The sequence below is a fragment of the Dermacentor andersoni genome, chromosome 11 (genome assembly GCF_023375885.2).
Source record: "Dermacentor andersoni chromosome 11, qqDerAnde1_hic_scaffold, whole genome shotgun sequence".
In the NCBI taxonomy this organism is placed as follows: Eukaryota; Metazoa; Arthropoda; class Arachnida; order Ixodida; family Ixodidae; genus Dermacentor; species Dermacentor andersoni.
In genome coordinates, this window is record NC_092824.1 from 72,065,446 (window position 1) to 72,086,097 (window position 20,652).

Below are 20,652 nucleotides of genomic sequence, written 5' to 3' on the forward strand. Positions count from 1 at the left end.
CGTGCTCCCTCACGGCTTGCAGAATCAAGCGTCCTTCCTTTCTTTAGATCACTATCTATCAACACTCCCCAGCAAAAAATGATCCTGACCCGCCTACAGAGCTTGCTGAGACAGCCAATCAGAGGCTCTTGTGCGCTCTTCGAGCAAGATGGCGAAAGTGCGAGTTGTCTGGCTGCTTCTCTGGTTTATCGTGTTTGCGCCTTGTGGGCCTTCTCCCGCAGTGTTGCCGTGATGAAACGGCAGAATTCGCCTTTTGTCGTGAAGATCGAAATCATAAATTGCGTCGAACGCGATATCCCCGCAGCGTGCAAGATTCCGAGGAGCACTCTCAGCACGATTGGGGCTAAAGTGGCCAGACTCGCAACCCGGTGCCCATGGCGCCCGACGCGTACGCACGGCCGTGTACGAGGCGTTCTTCATACGTGCCGGTTTCCGCGTGCTCGGTGATGACTGTAAATTCTGATGAATGCGACGAAGCCGTTGCCGGTGTTGCCGAAGTTTGGAGCGAGCTGTCAAAATTTCCGGGACATTCGAATCAAAGGTGGACGAGTTTGTGAGTGCAGATGATGGTGTCGCGACGACGGTAGATCCCGAAACGAAGGCTACATCGTCGACATCGTACCGAGCACAAATGAAAGTAGGCACGTTGAGGAAAGCAACTACGGTCCTTTGCCCACATCCTCCGAAGTGATTGGTGCACTCGCATTAGTCCGGTGCTTCTGCGCGAATGCGGAAGGTTGCGGCCTCAGCTGCTCGGACTCCTAGACAACGTGGGGAAGTGCGTGCGTCGCAGGCAGCGAAATTGCCCAAGCAGAAGAAAATGCAGGACTAATTTATGCGAAACTAAGCTAGTTTCGTCAATAAAGAGATTTTATAAATGGGATGTGCTTTTATGACATCCAATTATTTAGCAGGCTTATATCGAATTATGCTCTATATCGAACTGATAGGCGTTTTTTTGCGAGTTCGATATAGCCGGGTTTGACTGTATTATGAAGGTTATGAAAAATTTTTAAAGGTATTTATTTTTATCCGAAACATGTTTTCCTAACTTACTGTCTGGACGCGGCGGCGGTGGTAAGAAAAATGAGTGTTCAACCAGGGCACCAAGGTGATGGCGCTGGCATAGCTAGAGCTCGTTGCTGGGTTTCTTTTGCCCGTTGTTTTAACAAAGTTGATGAAATGGCTACAATTAATACATTTGCAAGCTCCCGCCATAATATTTATACAGTTTTGCCGAACCTGCGGCTCTATTTTTATTTTAAAAATCGTGCCTTACTGATTTCAGTCAACGTCCGATTTTTTCGGACTCTCTAGGGGCTGCGAAAATGTCAGAAAAGTTGGGCAGTTTGAAAAAATGAATGCATGCCACAGGTACGTCCGAAATAGCTCTGAAGGCCGGCCAGTACACTAATTAGGTGTATCGGTGCTCTCCTGTGACAGGAGATGGTGGGTGCACGCCTGTATAGTAAAGGGAAACACCGTGTCCCATGACAATTGCTCTTTCCCACTTTTGGTGTGCTTCACCGCAATACCTTGCATCCGCTTCATCGTGTAACATTGCTGTATTGAGGCGAAAATGACGCGTCGTGCTTCCCGAGTTTTGACGCCTTTGGCGAGGATTATAAATGCGGATTCAGCACCATTGCTAGCAGCGGCAAATTGTTTCAATGAGCAATACGGCACCGAACGGCTAGAAGCTTGGTAGTGAACGTTGAAGTAGCTAGGCCTAGTGTTGCTACGATGGTGGCTACGGCTGCCAACGGATCTGTGTGCTGCTCTCGAAGCAAAAACCGAATAGCGTAATATTTGAAGCTATTATTAGAGAACCCGAATATTCACACAACGCTAATGTACAGCCTGTAAAGTCTGGCTACCTAAGTGATGTAGCCTGCTCCACTACAACTTCTCACGTTTGATGTCTATACCTTGCCCACGGGGGTGAAAATATGCCATACTTTTACTCCCAATTTTTTTATTTCGATTTTATATTTATTTGGTGCGGTTGACGTTTTGAAATATTCATAAAGTATTAGAATATATTCACATTTATGAATAGTGACTACTCGGTTCAAAGAGTGAAACGAAAAAGCATTCTTCGATTCATTATTTAAATGTTCCGGATATTCATGCACCCCTGTAATGAAGCCTTGGTGTTAAGCTAGCCACTTATGAAGGGCAGAAATAATGGAAAATGAAATGAATCTTTACATAATACAGCCCTTGGTATACAAGCTACATTAAGAGCGGAATCTTGTGGTTGGTGATTGCAATGTGAGCGTATGTGTGTTTTTCACAAGAGTTCACTGTGTCCTGCCTTGCAGAATGCTGGACCGGATGATGAACCTACAAGTTGATGAGACAACTGTGCAGAAGGTGGTTCCAGCTCGCATCACGGCCCTGGCTGTTCACCCATCCCTGACAGCCACTCTTGTCTTTGCTGGTGACAAGCTCGGAAATTTTGGATTTCTGAAGCTGGTGAGTAAAGTTCAACAAGTGGTGGTCACATGTAATGCTAAATTGCGAATCACTTCTTGGAGAGCTTACAGCATCTGGTTGCATGTATTTAGTATTGCCTTGATGTGCAAATTGCAATGGGTGTTTGGGGTTTGTTTGTGCTTGACAACAACTTTGAGGCTGCAAATATTATGTAGCGAAGAAACATTGTGTTGATGTGTTGGAAATCATTTCACAGTTGGACCTCGCTACAATGGGGCTGCATCCGACATGAAAATACCTTCGTTTTATTTAACTTTCATTATAGGCATATAGAGTCGACTCGTTACAACAAACTCTGATAATCCGACAAAAAATGTCTGTTTTATCCGAAATGCCTCACTGCCAAAGCTTATGTCGCGATGTTTAGCAACTTTATTGCAAAGAGTGAGTTACGAATGTCCAAAGTAAAAAACAAACAAGAAAGTTGCAGTTTCGCCCGAAAGGCAAAGCATCAATTGCGATAGTAAACTAAGCAGGATAAGTGCACACTAAACGTCGAAAGCACAGAGCATACGAAACTGCCGGCACTGGTTTCATTTTGTCTACAACGCAGATCACTCTTTAGATGAGGCCCCCGTGGGCACACACTATGTGAGCATCGCAGTTCGCTTTCAAGATATGGCGGCCACGCTGTGAGCAGCAGCCACCAAATTAGAACCCCCTCTCTCTCTCACATAGTTGAGCTGCAATCGTCGATTGACCCTCTCAAGTCAGTTGTCGGCCTGTGTTGACACGGCAAAAGTATGCTTCATACGCCAGGTTCTGAAATAAGTTGCCGCTAATATCATGCACTGTTGTTGTTCATGTTGAATTTCATGTTCAGTCTGTTGCGGCATGGTCTGTTAAAATCGAACTTCATTGCCTTGATAAATTAGGTAGAACAAACTAAGGCTGAAATAAGGTCTGTTATATCCGAAAGTCTGTTATACAGGGCCCAGGTAACAAGTGTAGACTGTATTCATTATCTCTATGTTGTACAAGGTTAGTCCTTGCAACACTCATTTCATCGATGTGGCACTAGTGTAGTGATGCTTATTCGTTGTGGTTACCTGGATTAATAATTCTGAAGCATTGTGTCTGCTTACCTTGTCCTTGTTTGGTCACTTGCTGGAAAGTGTTGTTTAGATACCTGCTGGCATACTTATGTTAGCCATTACAGTGAAATCTTGATATAATGAATTTTGTAAGACTGCCTAAAAATCCTTTATTACTTTGAAACATTGTATCAGAAACGTGCAATTAAAAAAAAATTATTTCTACAAAAGGAATCGGCTGCATTGCAAGCGGTACATCCTTAACTGCTTTTACATTGACCGCACACACATAAAAAAAAAAGCTCCAGACACAGTAGGAATCGAAGTGCACTTTTTTGCAAAAAAGTAATCTCGTCAAGATGCGTGTACAAACCTCTCTGGCAATCATTTTGTTATTAACGAGATTATAAGCCATAGCTACGAGCGGGGTCTATCTGCTGACAAGATGAAAACGCGATGTTGCTATGTGGAAGTGAACACGACACGACTGTCGAGCGTGCGCCGACTGTCTCAGATGAACCATGCGGCAATGCATTTGCTCAAAGTGCAGATAAAGAAATCAAGCTTGGTGATAATGCCAGCTTTTCCTAAGCTTCGTTAATTTGACAAAAAATATTGTGCAGCACTTGTATAGTAATGAGATTTCACTGTATTACTAGCTTGTCCGAGTTCCAGACGGTGCAGTCGGGATCAGTGATTGTCACCATGTTTCAGGGTGTCTACCAACTGGGAAAACCGGGAATTCTCGGGGATTTTCAGTAGTCCGGAAGAACTCGAGGAAAACTCGGGGAATTTGTGCCTCTATCAGGGAAAATTAGCTGTAATTTTATAGAAAGGGTCCAAAGTCGCGGTAATGCTGGCCCAAGTAACGGGCTGGAACTGGAATGAATCGTCTTTGACGCCCTGTGGTCGGCTGGAGGAGTTCCCAGTGTACAGTCAACGACCGACTTTCCGGATGCCCGATAATTTGGACGGCTTTGCGGCACCACCACATACCCCATAGAGTCAAATGTATCAGAAAGTCTAAAATTTCTGACGCCAGAACCCTTCGCCATCCGATTTTCCAGACTTTTTGCTGTGACTGCAGGTCCGAAATGGCATTAATAAAAGCCACCACCGCTGCCATTTTGATTACCTTGCCGCCACAAACTGGCGCTTTCGCACGCAGATCCGCTGGCAGCCGTAGCCACCACTGCGGCAACGCTAGACCTAGCTGCTTTGACATTCGTCATTAAGCTTCTTGCCGTTGGGTGCCGTGTTTTTTATTGAACGAATTCACTGCTGTCACCAACGGCACGGACTCCGCCTTTGTGGTCCTTGCGATTGGCTTACAAGCTCGGAAAGCATGGTGCGTTGTATAATGCCGGTTCCCGTAAGTCAGCTTCGCCTCTGTACAGAAATGTTACTTGGTGAAGCATGCGCATGAGTATTGCAGTTAAGCTTAACAAGCGTGGGAAGGGGCTATTGCCACGGGACACAGTATGTATTCCTTAATTATACACGCGTGCACCCAGTATCTCCAGTCACAGTAGGAGAACCGATATGTCTAATACGTGTACTGACAGGCCTTCGGAGCGTTTTCGAATGTGCCTGTGACAGTTTGAGCCCTTAAGGGCAGTAAATGACATGCATTTATTTTTTCCAACTGGCCGATTTTCCTGACGTTTTCGCGGCCCCTAGCGAGTTTGAAAAATCGGACGTGGACTGTACAACTTGCCAACAAGGTGCTTCAAATGGCCTGTGGGGTGAACGAGTGGCAGAAGGAGGACAAGAATAGAAAGGACCTATGCATTGAGGAATGAATGGGAAAGGAAGCGTGCTGAAGGAGCTTGAGCTCAAAAAACAGTTTTGGCTGATGCCAAGATGCAGGTGTCCCTCACCCAAACCGAAATAAACTCGTTAAAGCAATGAAACACAACACTGAGGTGTCGTGCGTGGGCTGAGAGTATGTCAGGACAGTTGAGGTTGACTTATGGGCTGTTGAGAGAGAAACTCATTTGGGACAAAGTTCAGGCCTCATACCACTGAGCTTTCTATCAGTTGATAGAAATAGCTCATATTCGAAAATATTTGCTTCTGTATGCATCTCCTTTTTATTCGTATTTGAGAATGTCAGACTTGATTTGCAATTTTTTCGAAGACATTTCGTTTGCTGTGCATTTTACTAACCCCTCCCTTCTATTCTCTTTTTGAATAACATAAGCACTACTCCTTAGTATTAAAATTGGATTAAGTAATTTTTTTTTCATATGCTTATTAGGGAGTGACAGCATCGGGCAATATGGTTTCAGGCTGTCTTGACATAACACATAGTTTTGCATCACTCAGGGAATTTTTCAAAGGAACTCAGGGAAAACCTGGAAAACTCGGGGAATTCGGAAATGTCAACTTGGTAGACAACCTGATGTTTGCTTCCAAGTACATCTACTCTCTGCGTTGCCTTTTTCCTTTATTCTGTTTAGTGAACTAACTCGTGGTTAAAATCTCTTAAATTCTTTCATTCCAGGGCGCAGCTGAAAATGTGGTTGAGACATACACACCGCACAGTTCTGGTTTGATGTGCCTGAGGATCCGCCCCGAAGAGCCTCAGAAAATTTTCTCTGGAAGCTACGATGACACGTTGCGGTGTGCGGACATTGAGCGGGGTGTTTTTGATGAGGTAAACAGTTGTTTACTTTAGTGAGCTTATTATTAGGAGTGTTGGAACACTGAATAGTAGGTTTCGAATCGAATACCGAATTGAATTAGGAGAAAAGAAAGCCAAATGTCTGAAAATTTTTTAGAAAATATAATGCTTACAAATTTTGGGCATAATTGCATAACATGAATGTACGAAGTTATCAGCAACTTGGGCACGCTAAAATCAAGGCATACTCTGTATTCTGCTCTTGTGAAAGGGCATGCCAAATTAGTATCCCAGGACTGATTACAGCTTAGTTCCAGATTTGAAGGTCCGGAAAATAACTTTTTTATCTATAGAATTGCTGTTGCATAGAGTAGAGTGCTTTTTTCCCTCTGAAGCTAATAAATTAGTGACATCCTGTTGCACCGAATATCAATGAGGTTCTCAGTTCAATAGCAGACCCGTGTTTTTCAGCAATGTCTTATTTTTGCATAGAAAGTATTGCTTTACAGTTTTTCTCCAAAATACAAAACGGCTATCCCAATTATTTCGCCACGTGTAGTGGGCACCATTAACGTAGATGGTGAGCACAGAGGTAAACAAGGCAAAAGTTAAGCAGATGCCGTAAGGGCAAAAAGCTAGGAGACTGAAGCGCACTCGAAAACGATCGAACTGACGGGACACAAACTAAGCAAAATGCGACACAGCAATCTATGCCGACATTCTAAGCGCGCGCACGTAGACGCTACGATGTTGAGAAACGTGCAGTCCATGCAGTGCAAACTGCGTATCCATTGCTCTAGCTTGTCACGGAGGCACGGCCACGGGGTGACACGAACAAAAATACCTTCCGCTGGACATTTAACATATGTATTCCAGTGACCAACAATGCAGCAGTCCCCTGGTGACATCATGAAGATGCGACGTAAGGCCCGCAATGTGCCTTCACTATATCTTGTCTGCAACAACGTTCATGACAAACACCTTTGTTTAGCCATGTGCCGTGGCGCCACTGTCGTACTGCATGCTCCCATATGTTCGGTAAGCAGTTATATGCAGAGTGCTCTGAACTGAATCAAGTTTCTGGTGAAAAGTAATTTTAGAGCATTTGCATTGCTCATTATTTAATTAATAATAATAATAATTATTTATCGTGTTTGAATAGCTGTGTGATGCTACGGTAATTGTTTAAATCGGCACTTAAGTCTTTTTCATGCCCGTGGTAACTTTCTTCTTTTAGGCTACAGTTTTCGCACCCTGGCCACGTTAACAACTTTTTTGAAATTGGCAAGTATTAAATTTGATGTTCGAGCCAAACTCGAAGTGAATAGTAATTCGGCATAGTAATTTTGAATTGAATAGGTCAAATAGTAGTACAAATAAACATCAATATGATAGTGGTAAAATCAGCAATTTGCTTTATTATATCAAACTTTTGTTATATTGGAATTCTATCTTTTATTAAACAAGTACCATTGTTGATGGAATTACCAGCCAGTTGAAAAAGCCAGACTGGAATGAGAAAACGAGGAATATCTTGTTGAGTTTGAGAGTCGGCAGCAAGAGATATGGTTTCATCCCGTGTCTTTAATATTTTTTACATCGCCGGTACAATCTTAAACCAATCTTTTAATGAGCAAGAAGAATCGTGGGATCTGGGGGCCTCAATGTTTGGTTAGTCACAGGCATATGAAGAAACAAATAAATTAAATTAAAGATAGCAAGTAATTGTTATGTTTAACTTAACATGTAGACATAATAAGGAAAAGAGGAAAGAAAATTGAGGAAAAATGACTTGCCGTGCATGGTGGCCAAACCTACACCTTCTGCATTACGTGTGTGGCGCTTTAGTAATTATCCTACCATAGCAGTTATCCTGTCCACTTTCCTGGGCACATGTGTAGACATACAAGATTATTTATGTATTTCTCGCCAAGTTTCAGTAATTTTTGGCATCGGCGGTAACATTTCTCAACCTTTTAAGGTTGGCAGGTCTGTAATTACATGACTGAAATGTTTAGGCATGAGCTGTGCTAGTCCACTGTTATTGAAAGTTAATCGCGCTTGTTCGTGCAGCTCTATCGCACTGACCCCGATGTCGGTGTTATGTACTTTGACTGGATGCTGGACAACACAATGATCGTGGCACACTCCGATGGTCAAGTTTCCTTTCTGGACACCAGAGCGCAGAAGTGAGTGTTTTGTATGTTGGTTGCTGCTTGTTAGGAAACTACATTGACCTTTTTTGGTTACACAGGGGCAGATCCTGTTTTATTTTATTTTTACGCTGCTGCATTGCTGAAAATACCGCCTAGCCGCAAATTTGTGTCCAGCACAAAAATAACTTCATTACTGTGGACTCTCTTTAATAGAACCTCAAGGGACCAGGGAAATAGGTTCTGTTTGTCACGAGTTTACTGAGAGACAAATCTGGAGGGTAGTATGAATACAAAACCAACCAACCACGACAATGGTGTTCTGTTTAAGCAAACCCTGTTTATTGAGATCCCACTTTATATCCTATATTTATTATTAACTTTCTATTTCATACTTCAGACTGAAGGTTAAAGCAGGCTGGGCAGTACAAATGGAAATAAAACTGCAATACATAATGAAATGAACAGCCATGTACCCACAATAATGTTATGTCACAGTCAAATCATTCGCTTCAGTAAGGTAATTTCATTTATTTATCGTCCTTGATAAGGCAGAATTGGCTCCCATTGACATCTACGTAATGCGAAGCATGCTTGGTTTGGTAGAGAATACTTGTTATGAATTATGAGTGTTCTGCAGCGACCGGTTACTGCTCTTGCGACTAGTGTATCCCATGGGTGTGTCTGTCTGTGTATATGTGCATGTATGTGCATATTACATGTATTCTAAATATATTTAAATATATATTAATATACAGGGTGTTTCATGTAACTTGAACCAAGGATTTAAAAAGTTGTTAACCACCAACTGAATCAAACCAACAACATACAGTTTGCTGTTGTGTGTCGCTCCTTAGGACATCTCTTATATTGTGCTTAATTAGTTAATTAACAAAGATAAATTATGCAGCATTTTTAATATTCCATTTAGGGCCAAGTACGTTTCGTTCTGTTGTAGAGGGCATTTTAAAGCGACCGATCAAATTTTTTTATGGCAACGTACATGCTGCATGGTAATTTTTTCCGGTGTTTAAAGAAAGCCCGCGAAATATGAAATAAAGCCATGTGACTACACCATGCGCTATCGCATTGCAGCACTCTCAACCATGCGTCGAGCCTATCACTTATCAGGGACGACGGTGCTTCCTTTCCGAGCGCCACCGTCAAAGATGCTGACGTAGTGTGAAGCTGATGCCTAGAGCCGTGACTGCTGCCTTTGCCACAGTCTGCGTGCACGGTTTTTCTCGCACAAAGCGCAGCTGACAGTGCTGCACTACGGTAGAGCACGAGTGCGGTCGCATGGTTTTAATTCATATTTCGCGGACTTTCTTTAAACGCCGGAAAAAATCGCCACGCAGCATGTATGTTGCCACAAAAGATCAGATCGGTCATTTTCGGATGCCCTCTATAACTTGACGAAACACACTTGGCCCTGAAGTGAACATTAAAAAAAATTCATAATTTACCTTAGTTAATTAACTAATTAACTGCAATATAAGAAATATCTTAAGGAGCGCCACATGACGGCAAACCATGTGTAGTTGGCCTCATTCAGTTGCGGTTAACCATTCTTTAAGATCAAGTTCAAGCTATGTGAAACACCCTGTATATTAATATACAGTAGAACCTCGTTGATATGTTCCCGTTAGGTATGTTTTCCCGGCGCCAACGTTCGCAGTCGAGAACAAAAAAAATGGCCCGATAGACCTATGCTAATTTTTTATCGGTTCGTAAGTTCCCGGAAAGCAACATTTTTCGGCACCAATGTTCAGTATGTCGCCAAACTGCAAGCATACGATACGTTTTTCACCGCTAGATCTTATGTGAACAAGAAAAGGCATGAGGTGCGCGCGATTGAGAACAGCGTATAGCTGCCTGTCTCATGTGAAAACGACGCCGCGCACAGTTTCTCATTCTGGTGCCAGCAAATCTCCGCCCATCTCTCGCCGTCGCATTCACAGCAATCGCCACCAAACCTATTGCGATAAGTATTTTCAACTATCTGTTTATAGTGCGTGGTGTAGGCGGCGTGATGTGACCTTCACGTTTCACTTCAGCGGCGTCCGGCGTCGCCATCTTAAAACAACACGCAGTAGGAAAACAACAAAACGCGTCTCAAACCACCGGAGCACCACCAGCTCGATGCGCGTCGGCGTCTCGTGCCACAATGATCAGCGCGATGCTTCGCATTACGAGATGTCAACAATAGTTGAGTCTGTCAATTTTTTTTAGTTGCTTCGGATCGTACGTTTTCCTGGTTAGTGTGTTTTTTCTCGTTTTCTTCCAAAACGTATGAACGAGGTTCTACTTTATATTGACATATGTATTACATTATATATCATATATTGCATATATGTATGGGGTATAAGCCCAGTGGAACATTTCCAGTCTTGCATATCCAGGGCAGGGTATGCACACGTCTTTGAAATCTTTGAAAACCCTTGAAAATAAATGCACTCCTTGATTTCCTTGAAAACTGGGTTTGGGGGCTGCTTCTGGACGTTCAAAGTAACAAACTTAGCATCGGCGCTATGCCATGGACACTGTCCATTGGGAAACGATCCTGTATATTCTCGTTTGAAAGTTTTGCTAAGCGATTGCAGTCTGACAAGTCCACAGCCACTGATGATAGGCTGCTTAAATTGCCATTGGGGTCCATTGTGCCATTGCTGTCCTTTCTTTTTTTGACATAAATAAAGAATTATTTATACTGAAATGAATACTCTTATTTCAGCTGACTGACAGAAGCGATCCATGCACGTGGTTCTTTTATTCAGAATTGAAATGTCAGTGTGTAGATACCGGGCAAATTCACGTCAGCCGCACGTGTCCAGCATTCTTGTGTTCCACGAAAAAAGGCCAAGTAGTATCGGATACTCAATAAAGAAAACTGGGTGGAATTTATGAAGAATGTGAAGAAAATTTTGATGGATCAGTGCATGCAAAACATTACATTAGTGTTTCATTGGCGTTGTCATGCGGGCCTGCTGGTTAGAAAGATAAACATGGCGAGGGGTCCAGAGCTAGTTTGTTATTGTAAAGCTGAGAGAGAAATTCTAGTTTAAACTTACACATTTGTACTTGCACTGGCTGTATGTCATCAGCTTGCATTATTTCCATGGGGAAAACCTAATGCGGCAAACTTGTTGAACATAAACCTTGCAGCCTTCCTTTCATTTGAGTGCATCCACTGATATTGATAAAAAAAAGATCCATAAGCAGGTCTAGTATACGAAAGAAACGCAAGCAGGATGCCTCGTATAGGCCAAGCAAAGGGTCTTCATAGATTTTCGACAGCTTTTTGATGCTTTGCCGTGCAGATAAGTGGCATGTGAACTGTGTTAAATTAAAAACACGTGCCTTGCTCCGTCTCTTAATGCACATTGGTGTGAGCACAACAATGTTATTGGTTTAATATGATTGGTGTGATCCCACGGGATTGGTTTGCAGGCTGCAGGCCAGCCAAGCCTAGCAGTAACAGAGAATGTGAGACTTTTTCTACCAGAATACATATTTTGAGCTGTGAGCGAATAAATGCCATATTTACTCCTGCAAGGCCTGCACTTTTTCTTTAAGATTTTTTGCATGGTGCTGGCTTTACATGAGGCTGGCTTATGGCTAATCACTGAAACCTCCAACTGCACTCCAACTGCTGTGCAGAATAACGCAATCACTGGCGGGAGACTATGAAAACTTCTAAACAATCATTTCTGTGTCTCGAGCTGCCCCAGTTGAGCTTGTCTCATCTGAGCTCTCTATCCTTCATGCCTTCTATACTGCTTGAGATTCCCGTCACCTAGAAGCTCTCAATGATGGCCTTATACAAAACCACGTGTCACGCATTCGACATCCACATGCACACTGTTTGCATTGATGCCCTCTTCAATGCGTGAAAGCATGTTGCAGTTAACGCTGGACTCGCGGGACATACCAAACTACACAGATGAGCATTACATGACTCAGGGCTTCCCAATCGCGCTACTCACAAGCACAAAGCAGATAGGCTGCTGACAGTGCATTTCGCTGCAGGTCAGCCATGTCATGCTTGTCTACGGAATTATGCCCCTTGTGTGAATCTAGCCTGAATGGCGAGCCACAGCATTCAACAACCTTAAAACGTGCTGGATCAATGAGATACTGTGATGACGATGATGTTGCCGTCCTCTGCGGGGCAGTAACTAGTGCCATCTAGTAGCATCTTGCAGAAATTAACCAGCACGTAGCATGGCCCGGTAGCCCAATCTTGGAGAAATTACACACGGTACACCCATATCGTTTTGTGGAAATGTTTTTTTTCCCCCTAATTTTCGCGCCGCAAACTGGGGATGTGGGCATCGCACAAGGGCAGGCCGTACGCGAGTAAATATGGTATGCGCTTTGCTGTAACTGATATTGTTTCGAATCCTGTGTTTTTGGTTTTGTCAGAGCAGCAGAATGAGACTGTGCTTAACTGCGGATACTAGTCTCTTCTCAGTTGCCGACTGTGTTTCAACTTTTGTGCTGCCTTTACAGGAAGCAAACTGGCTTGTACCAACTGCATAATCGAAAAGTGAGGACCATCAATGCCCATCCCGCCAACAGCTGGTGGTTCTTGACGGGCAGCACAGATGCGTAAGTGCAGGCCATGTTGCAATATTTGCGCTACAGTCTCTTTAGACTCTTATTGAACTTGGTTTCAAGGGACTGTTTTAATGCATTCGCTCTGCTTCCCTTGTAGTGTTCTTGTATAGCAAATTAACAGTTAATATAGTGGATGTTCTCATTACCCGAAAAGAAAAACGGGAAAAGGAGGGCAAAACTTTGCGACACAAGCATCTCACGTTTATGTTCCATGTAGCAGACTACTTGGAGTAATCACTTGGTATAGCAGTTAGCTGCACCAAAGGTTATTTTTCTTTCACCCAATATAATCGTGCGCTGCATCTCACTGTCACCGCCGTTAAGCTCAACGAAGCTGCGGACGGCATTCAGGGACTCCGTAACCGTCGCTCAAGTGGGCCCTCGAGTGGGCTCATTATCGTCTCCAGCATTGCCTACTGCTGCACCCTTGGCAGCTTTGTCTCCCATGTTAGCATACATTGCCTGTACATCTGCCTCCGTGTTCAAGTGGTCATCGAAGCTTAGTCAGTCGCTCCTGTCGCTGTCTTCGTACGCTAGCAGAACCGTGCATGTGACCGAGATTTCCCATGTGGTTGGGAATACTACACATGTGACGTAGCTGGCTATTCACATGAGAAAAAAAAAAAAGGAAATGGAAAAGCAAGACTGCCACGTTTATTAATATGGTGGTGATGGTGGTGCCCCGACTCTGGCTTCTTTGTAGTGGGTGGCTAGCCAGGTCAAGTTCAAAATAAACAGAAATTTGATGCGCACCGTCGCAAGACGTAGGCACTTGACACAACTGTACAGCCTATCGGGACCTACATCACGAGACGTAGCGCTTGCTCATTCGGTGGTGTCCAAAGTGCAGCTCCAGCAACAGCTCTCTCGGGAGTCCCATCACGAAGGCCATGCATTTGTTTACTGCAAGTTCCAGATGCAATTGCAGGAGCCAGAAACACGTCATGGCCACCATCTCTCTTACGTCGCATTCGAGATGTGTAAAGCGGGGAGCGCGTCGCATCACACTGGTCTCGGAGGCCCCAACCGGAAACTGTGAATTATCCGGGTGGATGTGTGCGGGTCTTTCAAATTATCCGATATACTAATTCACATGGCAAGTTACCGGATTACTCAAATTCCGTGAATTAATCGAATTTTCAAATAAACTGACATCAAATCATTCAGGTTTTACTGTATATCGGACAGCTGTAACATGTTGTTCTTGGTGTTGCCATTTTCTTCGCGGGTACATTTGTGTTTTTGGTCTTCCAGGACAGTAAAGCTGTGGGACTCCCGAATGATGTCCAGAAGGAGTCTCGTGCCTCTGGGCATGCAGGCACACAATCGCTCCTGTTCGGCAGCATTCCTCTCTCCGGTGGAAGGCAACAAAGTTGTTTCGACATCATTTGATGACACTATCAGGTGTGTAATCTGTGACGCTCACATAATTCACTGATTAGCCTTTTTATTTTTATTGTGTGTCACTACAGTTTGGAAAGAATGTCACCTAGAAGTAGCAGTGCATCTTGTCCCAAATTCCTCAAAACTTGTGCGTAGTGCAGAATTTATTGCAAGAGGGTAGGCTTCACCTACAAGCTGGGTTCAATTACACATTTACAACATGCATGGTGAAATTAGTAATCAAAGGTAATTACTGAATTATTAATTAAATGCTGTTGCTGAGTAACGGTTATTTAACCTAAATTAGTTTCACAATTAACCTGATGCAGTAGTACACTGCTTCAAATGTGTTGCAAGAAGATGTCCCCTAATCCTCTGCGCTGCGTCTGATAACCAGTTAGCACCTGCCGTGGTATCGGTAGCCAAGCGGCGGATGCATTTCGATGGGGACAAAAACGCAAGAATCCCGGGTGGTCAAAATTAAAGTCCCAGAATTTAGTTAAGGTTAAATGTCGTAGTTAATCGACATCCATTCACTGCAGTTTGCCTCTAAGCTCACTCTGCAGCTTTGGGATGCAAAACTTCACTATTAAAATTTTTCGTTTACCCAGCTGCGTAGCGCAGTGGAAATAAGAACCAGACTAGATGGTATGCAGCAATGACAATGAGAGCAATGACAATGACAGCAATGACAATGTGCAGCATGTGCAAATAGAATGGGCAGACACTGACGACCATTTCCTTTCACATGGGGGGGCCTATGTCAGATGTAAATGCACTAGAGAGATGTTATAGAGTGCATGTCCCATTCTCTAAAGTGAATGGAAGTGTGTTACCTTCTATCTCTTTGACAAACGTGGACCTTGTTTTGGTGCTGTACGACTGAGCCACAAGCGCAATGTTGGTTCTGCCACCATTTGATGTGCTAACGATGCTCTGTCCAAAGTCTGAATTTTCGGGACTCAATGGGAGCTGCGAAAATGTCCGAAAAGAATGAATGCATGCCCCAAGGGCTCAAATCGGCGCACGTCTGAAATGGCCCTGAAAGGCCTGCCAGTACACTTGTCAGGCGTATCGGTGCTCGCACTGTGACGGGAGACGGCAGGCGCGTGCGTGCACATTTTAAGAATACGTACCATTTCCTGTGACAGTGGCCCCCTCCTTTCATTCTGGATGTGCTTCACCGCTTGACCCTTTTAACGCTTGCCGTTTTTTCTTCGCGCTTCAAAGCCATCCGCATGAATGACAAAGGTGGAATTAGCGGCGAATTCTTTGAACGAAATGCGCGGCACCGAATTGCAGGGAGCCTAGTAGCTAACATCGAAGAAGCCAGGCCTAGCGTTGCCGCAATGACTACGGCTGCCAGCAGATTGGCGTGTGAAGGCGCTGGTTCAATGCTGCGAGATAATCAAAATGGCAGCAGGGGTGGCTTAAATTAATGCCATTTCAAGCCTGCATTACACTGAAAAAGCCAGAAAGTCGGGCGACGAAGGGCTTCAGCATCCAAAATTTCATACGTCCTTGTACATTGGCTCTGTGGGGTTTGTGGCGGTGGCACGAAGGTGGCCAAATTATCGAGCAGGTCCAAAAAGTCAGGTGTCCGGAAAATTGGTTGTTGGCTGTGTTACATAAAATGGGAACAAATACAAAGAGCAAAACGCAGTTCTGGGGTCTTACTGTGCCACTGGTAGAAGGTTCAACACCTACCTGTTCTTCACATAGCATGGAAGAGCAGGGAAGGAAGTTGATGATGCAGCACAGACTGAATAGAAATTACAGCAAAGAGTACAGCCACAAAAATAGGTGCGAATTGCATCTGCCTCAGTTCTATCTTGTGTGTGTGCACATGCAAGCACACATGTGCGCATCTTTTTGTATTCTACAGTTTCATGTTGACAAGCCCGGCCCACCTCTCCTAGGAATGGGTTTACATTGTGCAGTTACGGCATATTGTGCCGTTGTCATGGAACAGCATACATGATCAATTGTAATTCATCGTTGGTATATGATTTATGGTTGTTTTGAATGCAACACTGATGCACCCCTTTCCTTTTTTTTGCCGCAGAATATGCAACATCAATCAGGCAACTGGGGAAATTAAGCAGCAAGTCACGCTCAAGTAAGTGCTTCATTTTTTAATAGTGTTGCTTTCACTTTTTTCAAGTTCGAAAATATGTAGTAAGAATTTTAATGTCGCACAGCCCAAGGACATCGCAGCCAGCCAAAACGACAATGACATAGCGAGCTGTTAGTGTTAGGCTTAAAAACACATGCCACTATTTCAGCATTGACGAAACTTGCCATGCAATAGGCAATTTTACCTTGTACATAAACATATTTGCAAATACAGTAAAACTTCGTTAATTCGAACTCGGTTAATTGGTAATCCCGAATAATTCGGTTTTCTGCGGTCCCGCATTTTCCAATGTAAATTTGACCGGGTAATTCGAACCGGCGGCCTAGGCCAACCCAGTTAATTAGAAGATTTGGGGTGCTATGCGGCAATTCCCGATCCTCATTTCACCGCAAGCCCGGCGAAACAACAACCATTCGGAGCCGCGAGGCGAGGCCACATAGCAATCGCGGTTATTTATAAACGAAGCACCCGACCCGTAGTACTGCTAGCGAAAAAATCAGTCCACGGTATGCCCCGCCCACCGCCGAAACGCGCGCCTGCAGAGGCGGAAACGTGCTTCACTGCAACACAGCGGGCATACTGGTTTCTGTCACATGCTCTCGTCCCCCACTCGGCACGCTCCTCGCAGTCGCAGCGTCAGCGTGTGTTCTGTGCCGCTGCCACTGGCTGCCGTTCGCCCATTCTCTCTCCGCGCAGACCTGTCTGTGCCATTTCTTTGTGTGCGGTGGTTGGGGGTGTTTCAGCTAGTGTGGTGTTCTTTTTTTTTTCTGAACTGTGCAGAAGTGCCAGTGAGTGAAGATGCCAAAGTATAAGACTTTAACGCTGCAGCAGAAGTTCTGCTTGATCCAAGAAGCGGGTAAGAACACGTGTTCCAAGACCGAGTTGGCTGAAAGGCAGTGTGCCCGTCTCGACATTGTGCACAATATTGAAGGACAAGTCGAAGGTATTGGAGGCCTACAGCAAGACATGTTCTTCGAAGCGGTCGCAAGTATGGACTCCCACGTACCAAGATGTGGAATTGGCTTTACTTTGCTGGCTGCAGAAAGCAAACACAGCCCACCTTCCCGTCAGTGGAAAGGTACTGTGGGAGAAGGCCAACGATTTGGCTCTACAACTTGGGCACGAAAAGTTCAAGTGTAGCAATAGATGGTTCAGCCGTTTTAAAGAGCGCAATAATGTGACCTTTGTAGCCGTCTGTGGCGAGAGCGGCAGCGGAAATGAGAGCATCATCGACGACTGGAAGAAACACACATTGGCTCACGTTGGAAGCAACTGGAACCCACTTTGGTCATGTGGTTTTTTGAACACACTGGCTTCTCGAAGGAAAGCACCGTCGATACTGACGCTGACTATTCATGTGCAATTGATGAAGAAGGAGCCAAGTATTGCGATCGCATCAATGCACTCTGCGCATAGGATAGCGAATCTGGTACAGTCGGCTTCGCTGAGTATCTGAACTTTGAAAGTGATCAACAAACATGCTGCTCAGACTTGGAGAGTGAAGCTACTGCTGATGCGACCATGTGCGATGACAGCGACGACGACGATGCTAACGAGCCCTGTTGAGCACCCGCTCTCGGGGAAGTTATCGGATCGCTGAACGTTATCCGCAGTTTTGTTGAGTGCCACGGTGGAAATTCTCAAATGCTGCACGCAGTTGGCCAACTAGAAAACGTGACCCTTGGAGCCTCGAACTACAGGACGAGGCAAACTAGCATCTCTGATTACTTTAAGTAATCCGAAGATCGCCGAATAAAGGTAGCGCATTCGCGCAGCGAAATTTTTTGCCTGGGTTGCATACCCACCACCAAGTCCCAAATTGAACAGGAGGCAGGCCGTTGCCTGGAGACAGCTCCAGACAAACACCTTCCCTGATCCATTCCGTCTGAAACGTATCTTCCCACATAAGCATCAGGACGACTTGCAAGTTGTGCCAGGAAGGACCAGCAACACTCAAACACATGCTGTGGGAGTGCAATGTAGTTATAGGAAGGATGGCAGTTGCTCCGGAGACCCTGTCGTTAAGGTGGGCCGCCGCTCTGCGTAGTTCGGACCTCGTAATCCTGACGTGGGCAGTCCAGCAAGTTCGTGAGGTGGCGTTGAGGCAGGGCCTTGATGTTCCCCCGTGGGAGACCTGATCCGGGTCGCATTAAACCTTGCCGGACGTACAATAAAGTTGGATCCATTCATTCGGTTAATTCGAAAATTTGCTTAATTTGAAGATTTTTTTGCAGTCCCGATGACGGAATTAACGACGTTTTACTGTACTACTGTGTTACCAGAGTGGTGTACGGCAGCAACAACACTGGTGGTGGCATTTCGTGATGCATATTTTAACCATAGAGCGCACAAAGTTGATACTGCTGTGATTTGCCATATTCTACTTAATGCTAGTGTAAAGCATTGGTAGTGACAAAATTGTTAATATCCAGTCCTTCGACCATTTTCCTTCAACGAGAACACTGATGCGACGAAACAATGTTTCAAGCACATGTTAGTTGTGCAAAATGTCACGAGAGGTCACTAAAGCTTTGCTACTGCTGTCCAAGGCTCTGGTAGTCCGGAAATTCATAAATGGTACTAAGCTTGTAGAGAAGCTGAAATTATAAGCTAAAGGTTGTTTTGCCGAGTTCGGTCTTCCACTCTTGTAGAATACAATGTGGTCCATCTTTAACTACAGTAGACTTTTGTTAATTCGATCCCGGCCGAAGGCGAGCAGCGATGCATTTATATGGACCCAAACCTGCGTTATTTCTATCTAAAAGTTGACCCTTGCTGGACAATTCGAACTTTGCCAGTTCGTAAGCACGTTCCCAAGACTTGTGGTGACCCCCATAGCAATCTCTTTAGTGGCAGAGTCTGTCTCGGCAGAGCTTATAAAACGGTGATTGTGTTGACCACCTTTTCTTTTTCTCCCACTTTTGAAAACTGCTATTTTTGGCCTGCTGTGGGTAGATTCGCAAGCAATAAAGCTACCTCATCTTGTTTGGTGGTGCTACTCACCAGATTCTAAGAGGCTCATTTTTTTTTGCTATTTCCCATGACAGTTGGGCTGAAAATTGCCTGCGCTGTGCAATTAGACTGGATACCAAAACCGCCTTCGCAGCAGTCATATTCTTTAACGCATAACATGGATGTATTGCAGCGAAGACGATCTTAAAAACTGTGCGGCGAAGCTGGAAACCAGCTGCCTTTGTGCACACATTAGATCCTTGGCCATTTTTCTTCCTTAAAGCTCGGGTGCGCGTTCGATTTCTACTTTGTTTAGAAGCCTTAATGTCATTTCCATGTTACTTTCTAATTTCTACTTTAGACTCGTAGAAAGCGAGCGCACATTTGATTTGGGAGCGCGTTACAATCTGGCAAATACTGCCAAATGAATCGGTGGTGCTTTCTGGAATTTTTTTTCTACATCTTGTTTATTTCAACCCACCGGATAATTCAAACGGATTCGTTGGTCCCTTCAGGGTCAAAGTAACGGAAGTTGACAGTATACAAGGTGAACTAGGTCTTAGCAGACTTATCAATATCTATGGTGTCTTTAGTGTCCCTTTAATGGCGCAGATGTTTTTTAGTTCTTGATTTTGATTTACTGTGTTTTCAGAAATATATTGCAAACGGAGACTTCCAATGCATATTGTAAACATATTGCTTGTCTATTGCTAGTGGCCACAATTAACAGTATATGCACTTATGCTGGTAAGAAGCTAATTTGTGAACTTTAGTTGGATCCCATTGGCTGTCACCGCACCATTCACGACACCGACTGCTGCAAATAATTTGTTGCTTTGAAACACGTTATGTGCATCGCACTACTTTTTATATTTTTCGGAATCGATGCCTGCTGCAACGCCTGTTGCACACACCTTAATTGGTGCCTAGTTACAGGCACTGTTTTCATACAGAAAGACAGCGGTACACATCAGAGATAAAATGCAGGTAGGTTGTATTCTGTTCGAAATCGGAAGTGGAACACAACAGGTCATGTAGAGCAATAGAATGGGTGCTAAAGGAAGGGGGAATGCAATTCAGGGTGAGAGAGTATTAGAATGTTGATGAAGATATCTGCAGGCATCGCATGTGTTTCGTTGATGCAGGAAAGACAACTAGATATCACTGAGAGGCATTTGTCTGGCTGTATCTATACATATGTGGGCTGATGAGGATGACAATAATACGTCTCTTTCCTTTGCTATCTAA

At 44.3% G+C, this 20,652-nt stretch overlaps 1 protein-coding gene across 2 annotated transcripts in view; it reads left to right on the forward strand.

Moving 5' to 3' along the window:
- LOC126518043 (WD repeat-containing protein 76-like) overlaps nt 1-20,652 on the forward strand; it is a 35,383-nt gene that overhangs the window by 13,055 nt on the left and 1,676 nt on the right. For both annotated transcript variants that reach the window (XM_050167899.3, XM_050167898.3), the window contains exons 8-13: nt 2,325-2,478; nt 6,040-6,192; nt 8,233-8,348; nt 12,825-12,923; nt 14,187-14,336; nt 16,381-16,434. In XM_050167899.3, the coding sequence (XP_050023856.2) occupies nt 2,325-2,478; nt 6,040-6,192; nt 8,233-8,348; nt 12,825-12,923; nt 14,187-14,336; nt 16,381-16,434 (726 nt within the window). The remainder of the gene's footprint in view (nt 1-2,324; nt 2,479-6,039; nt 6,193-8,232; nt 8,349-12,824; nt 12,924-14,186; nt 14,337-16,380; nt 16,435-20,652) is intronic.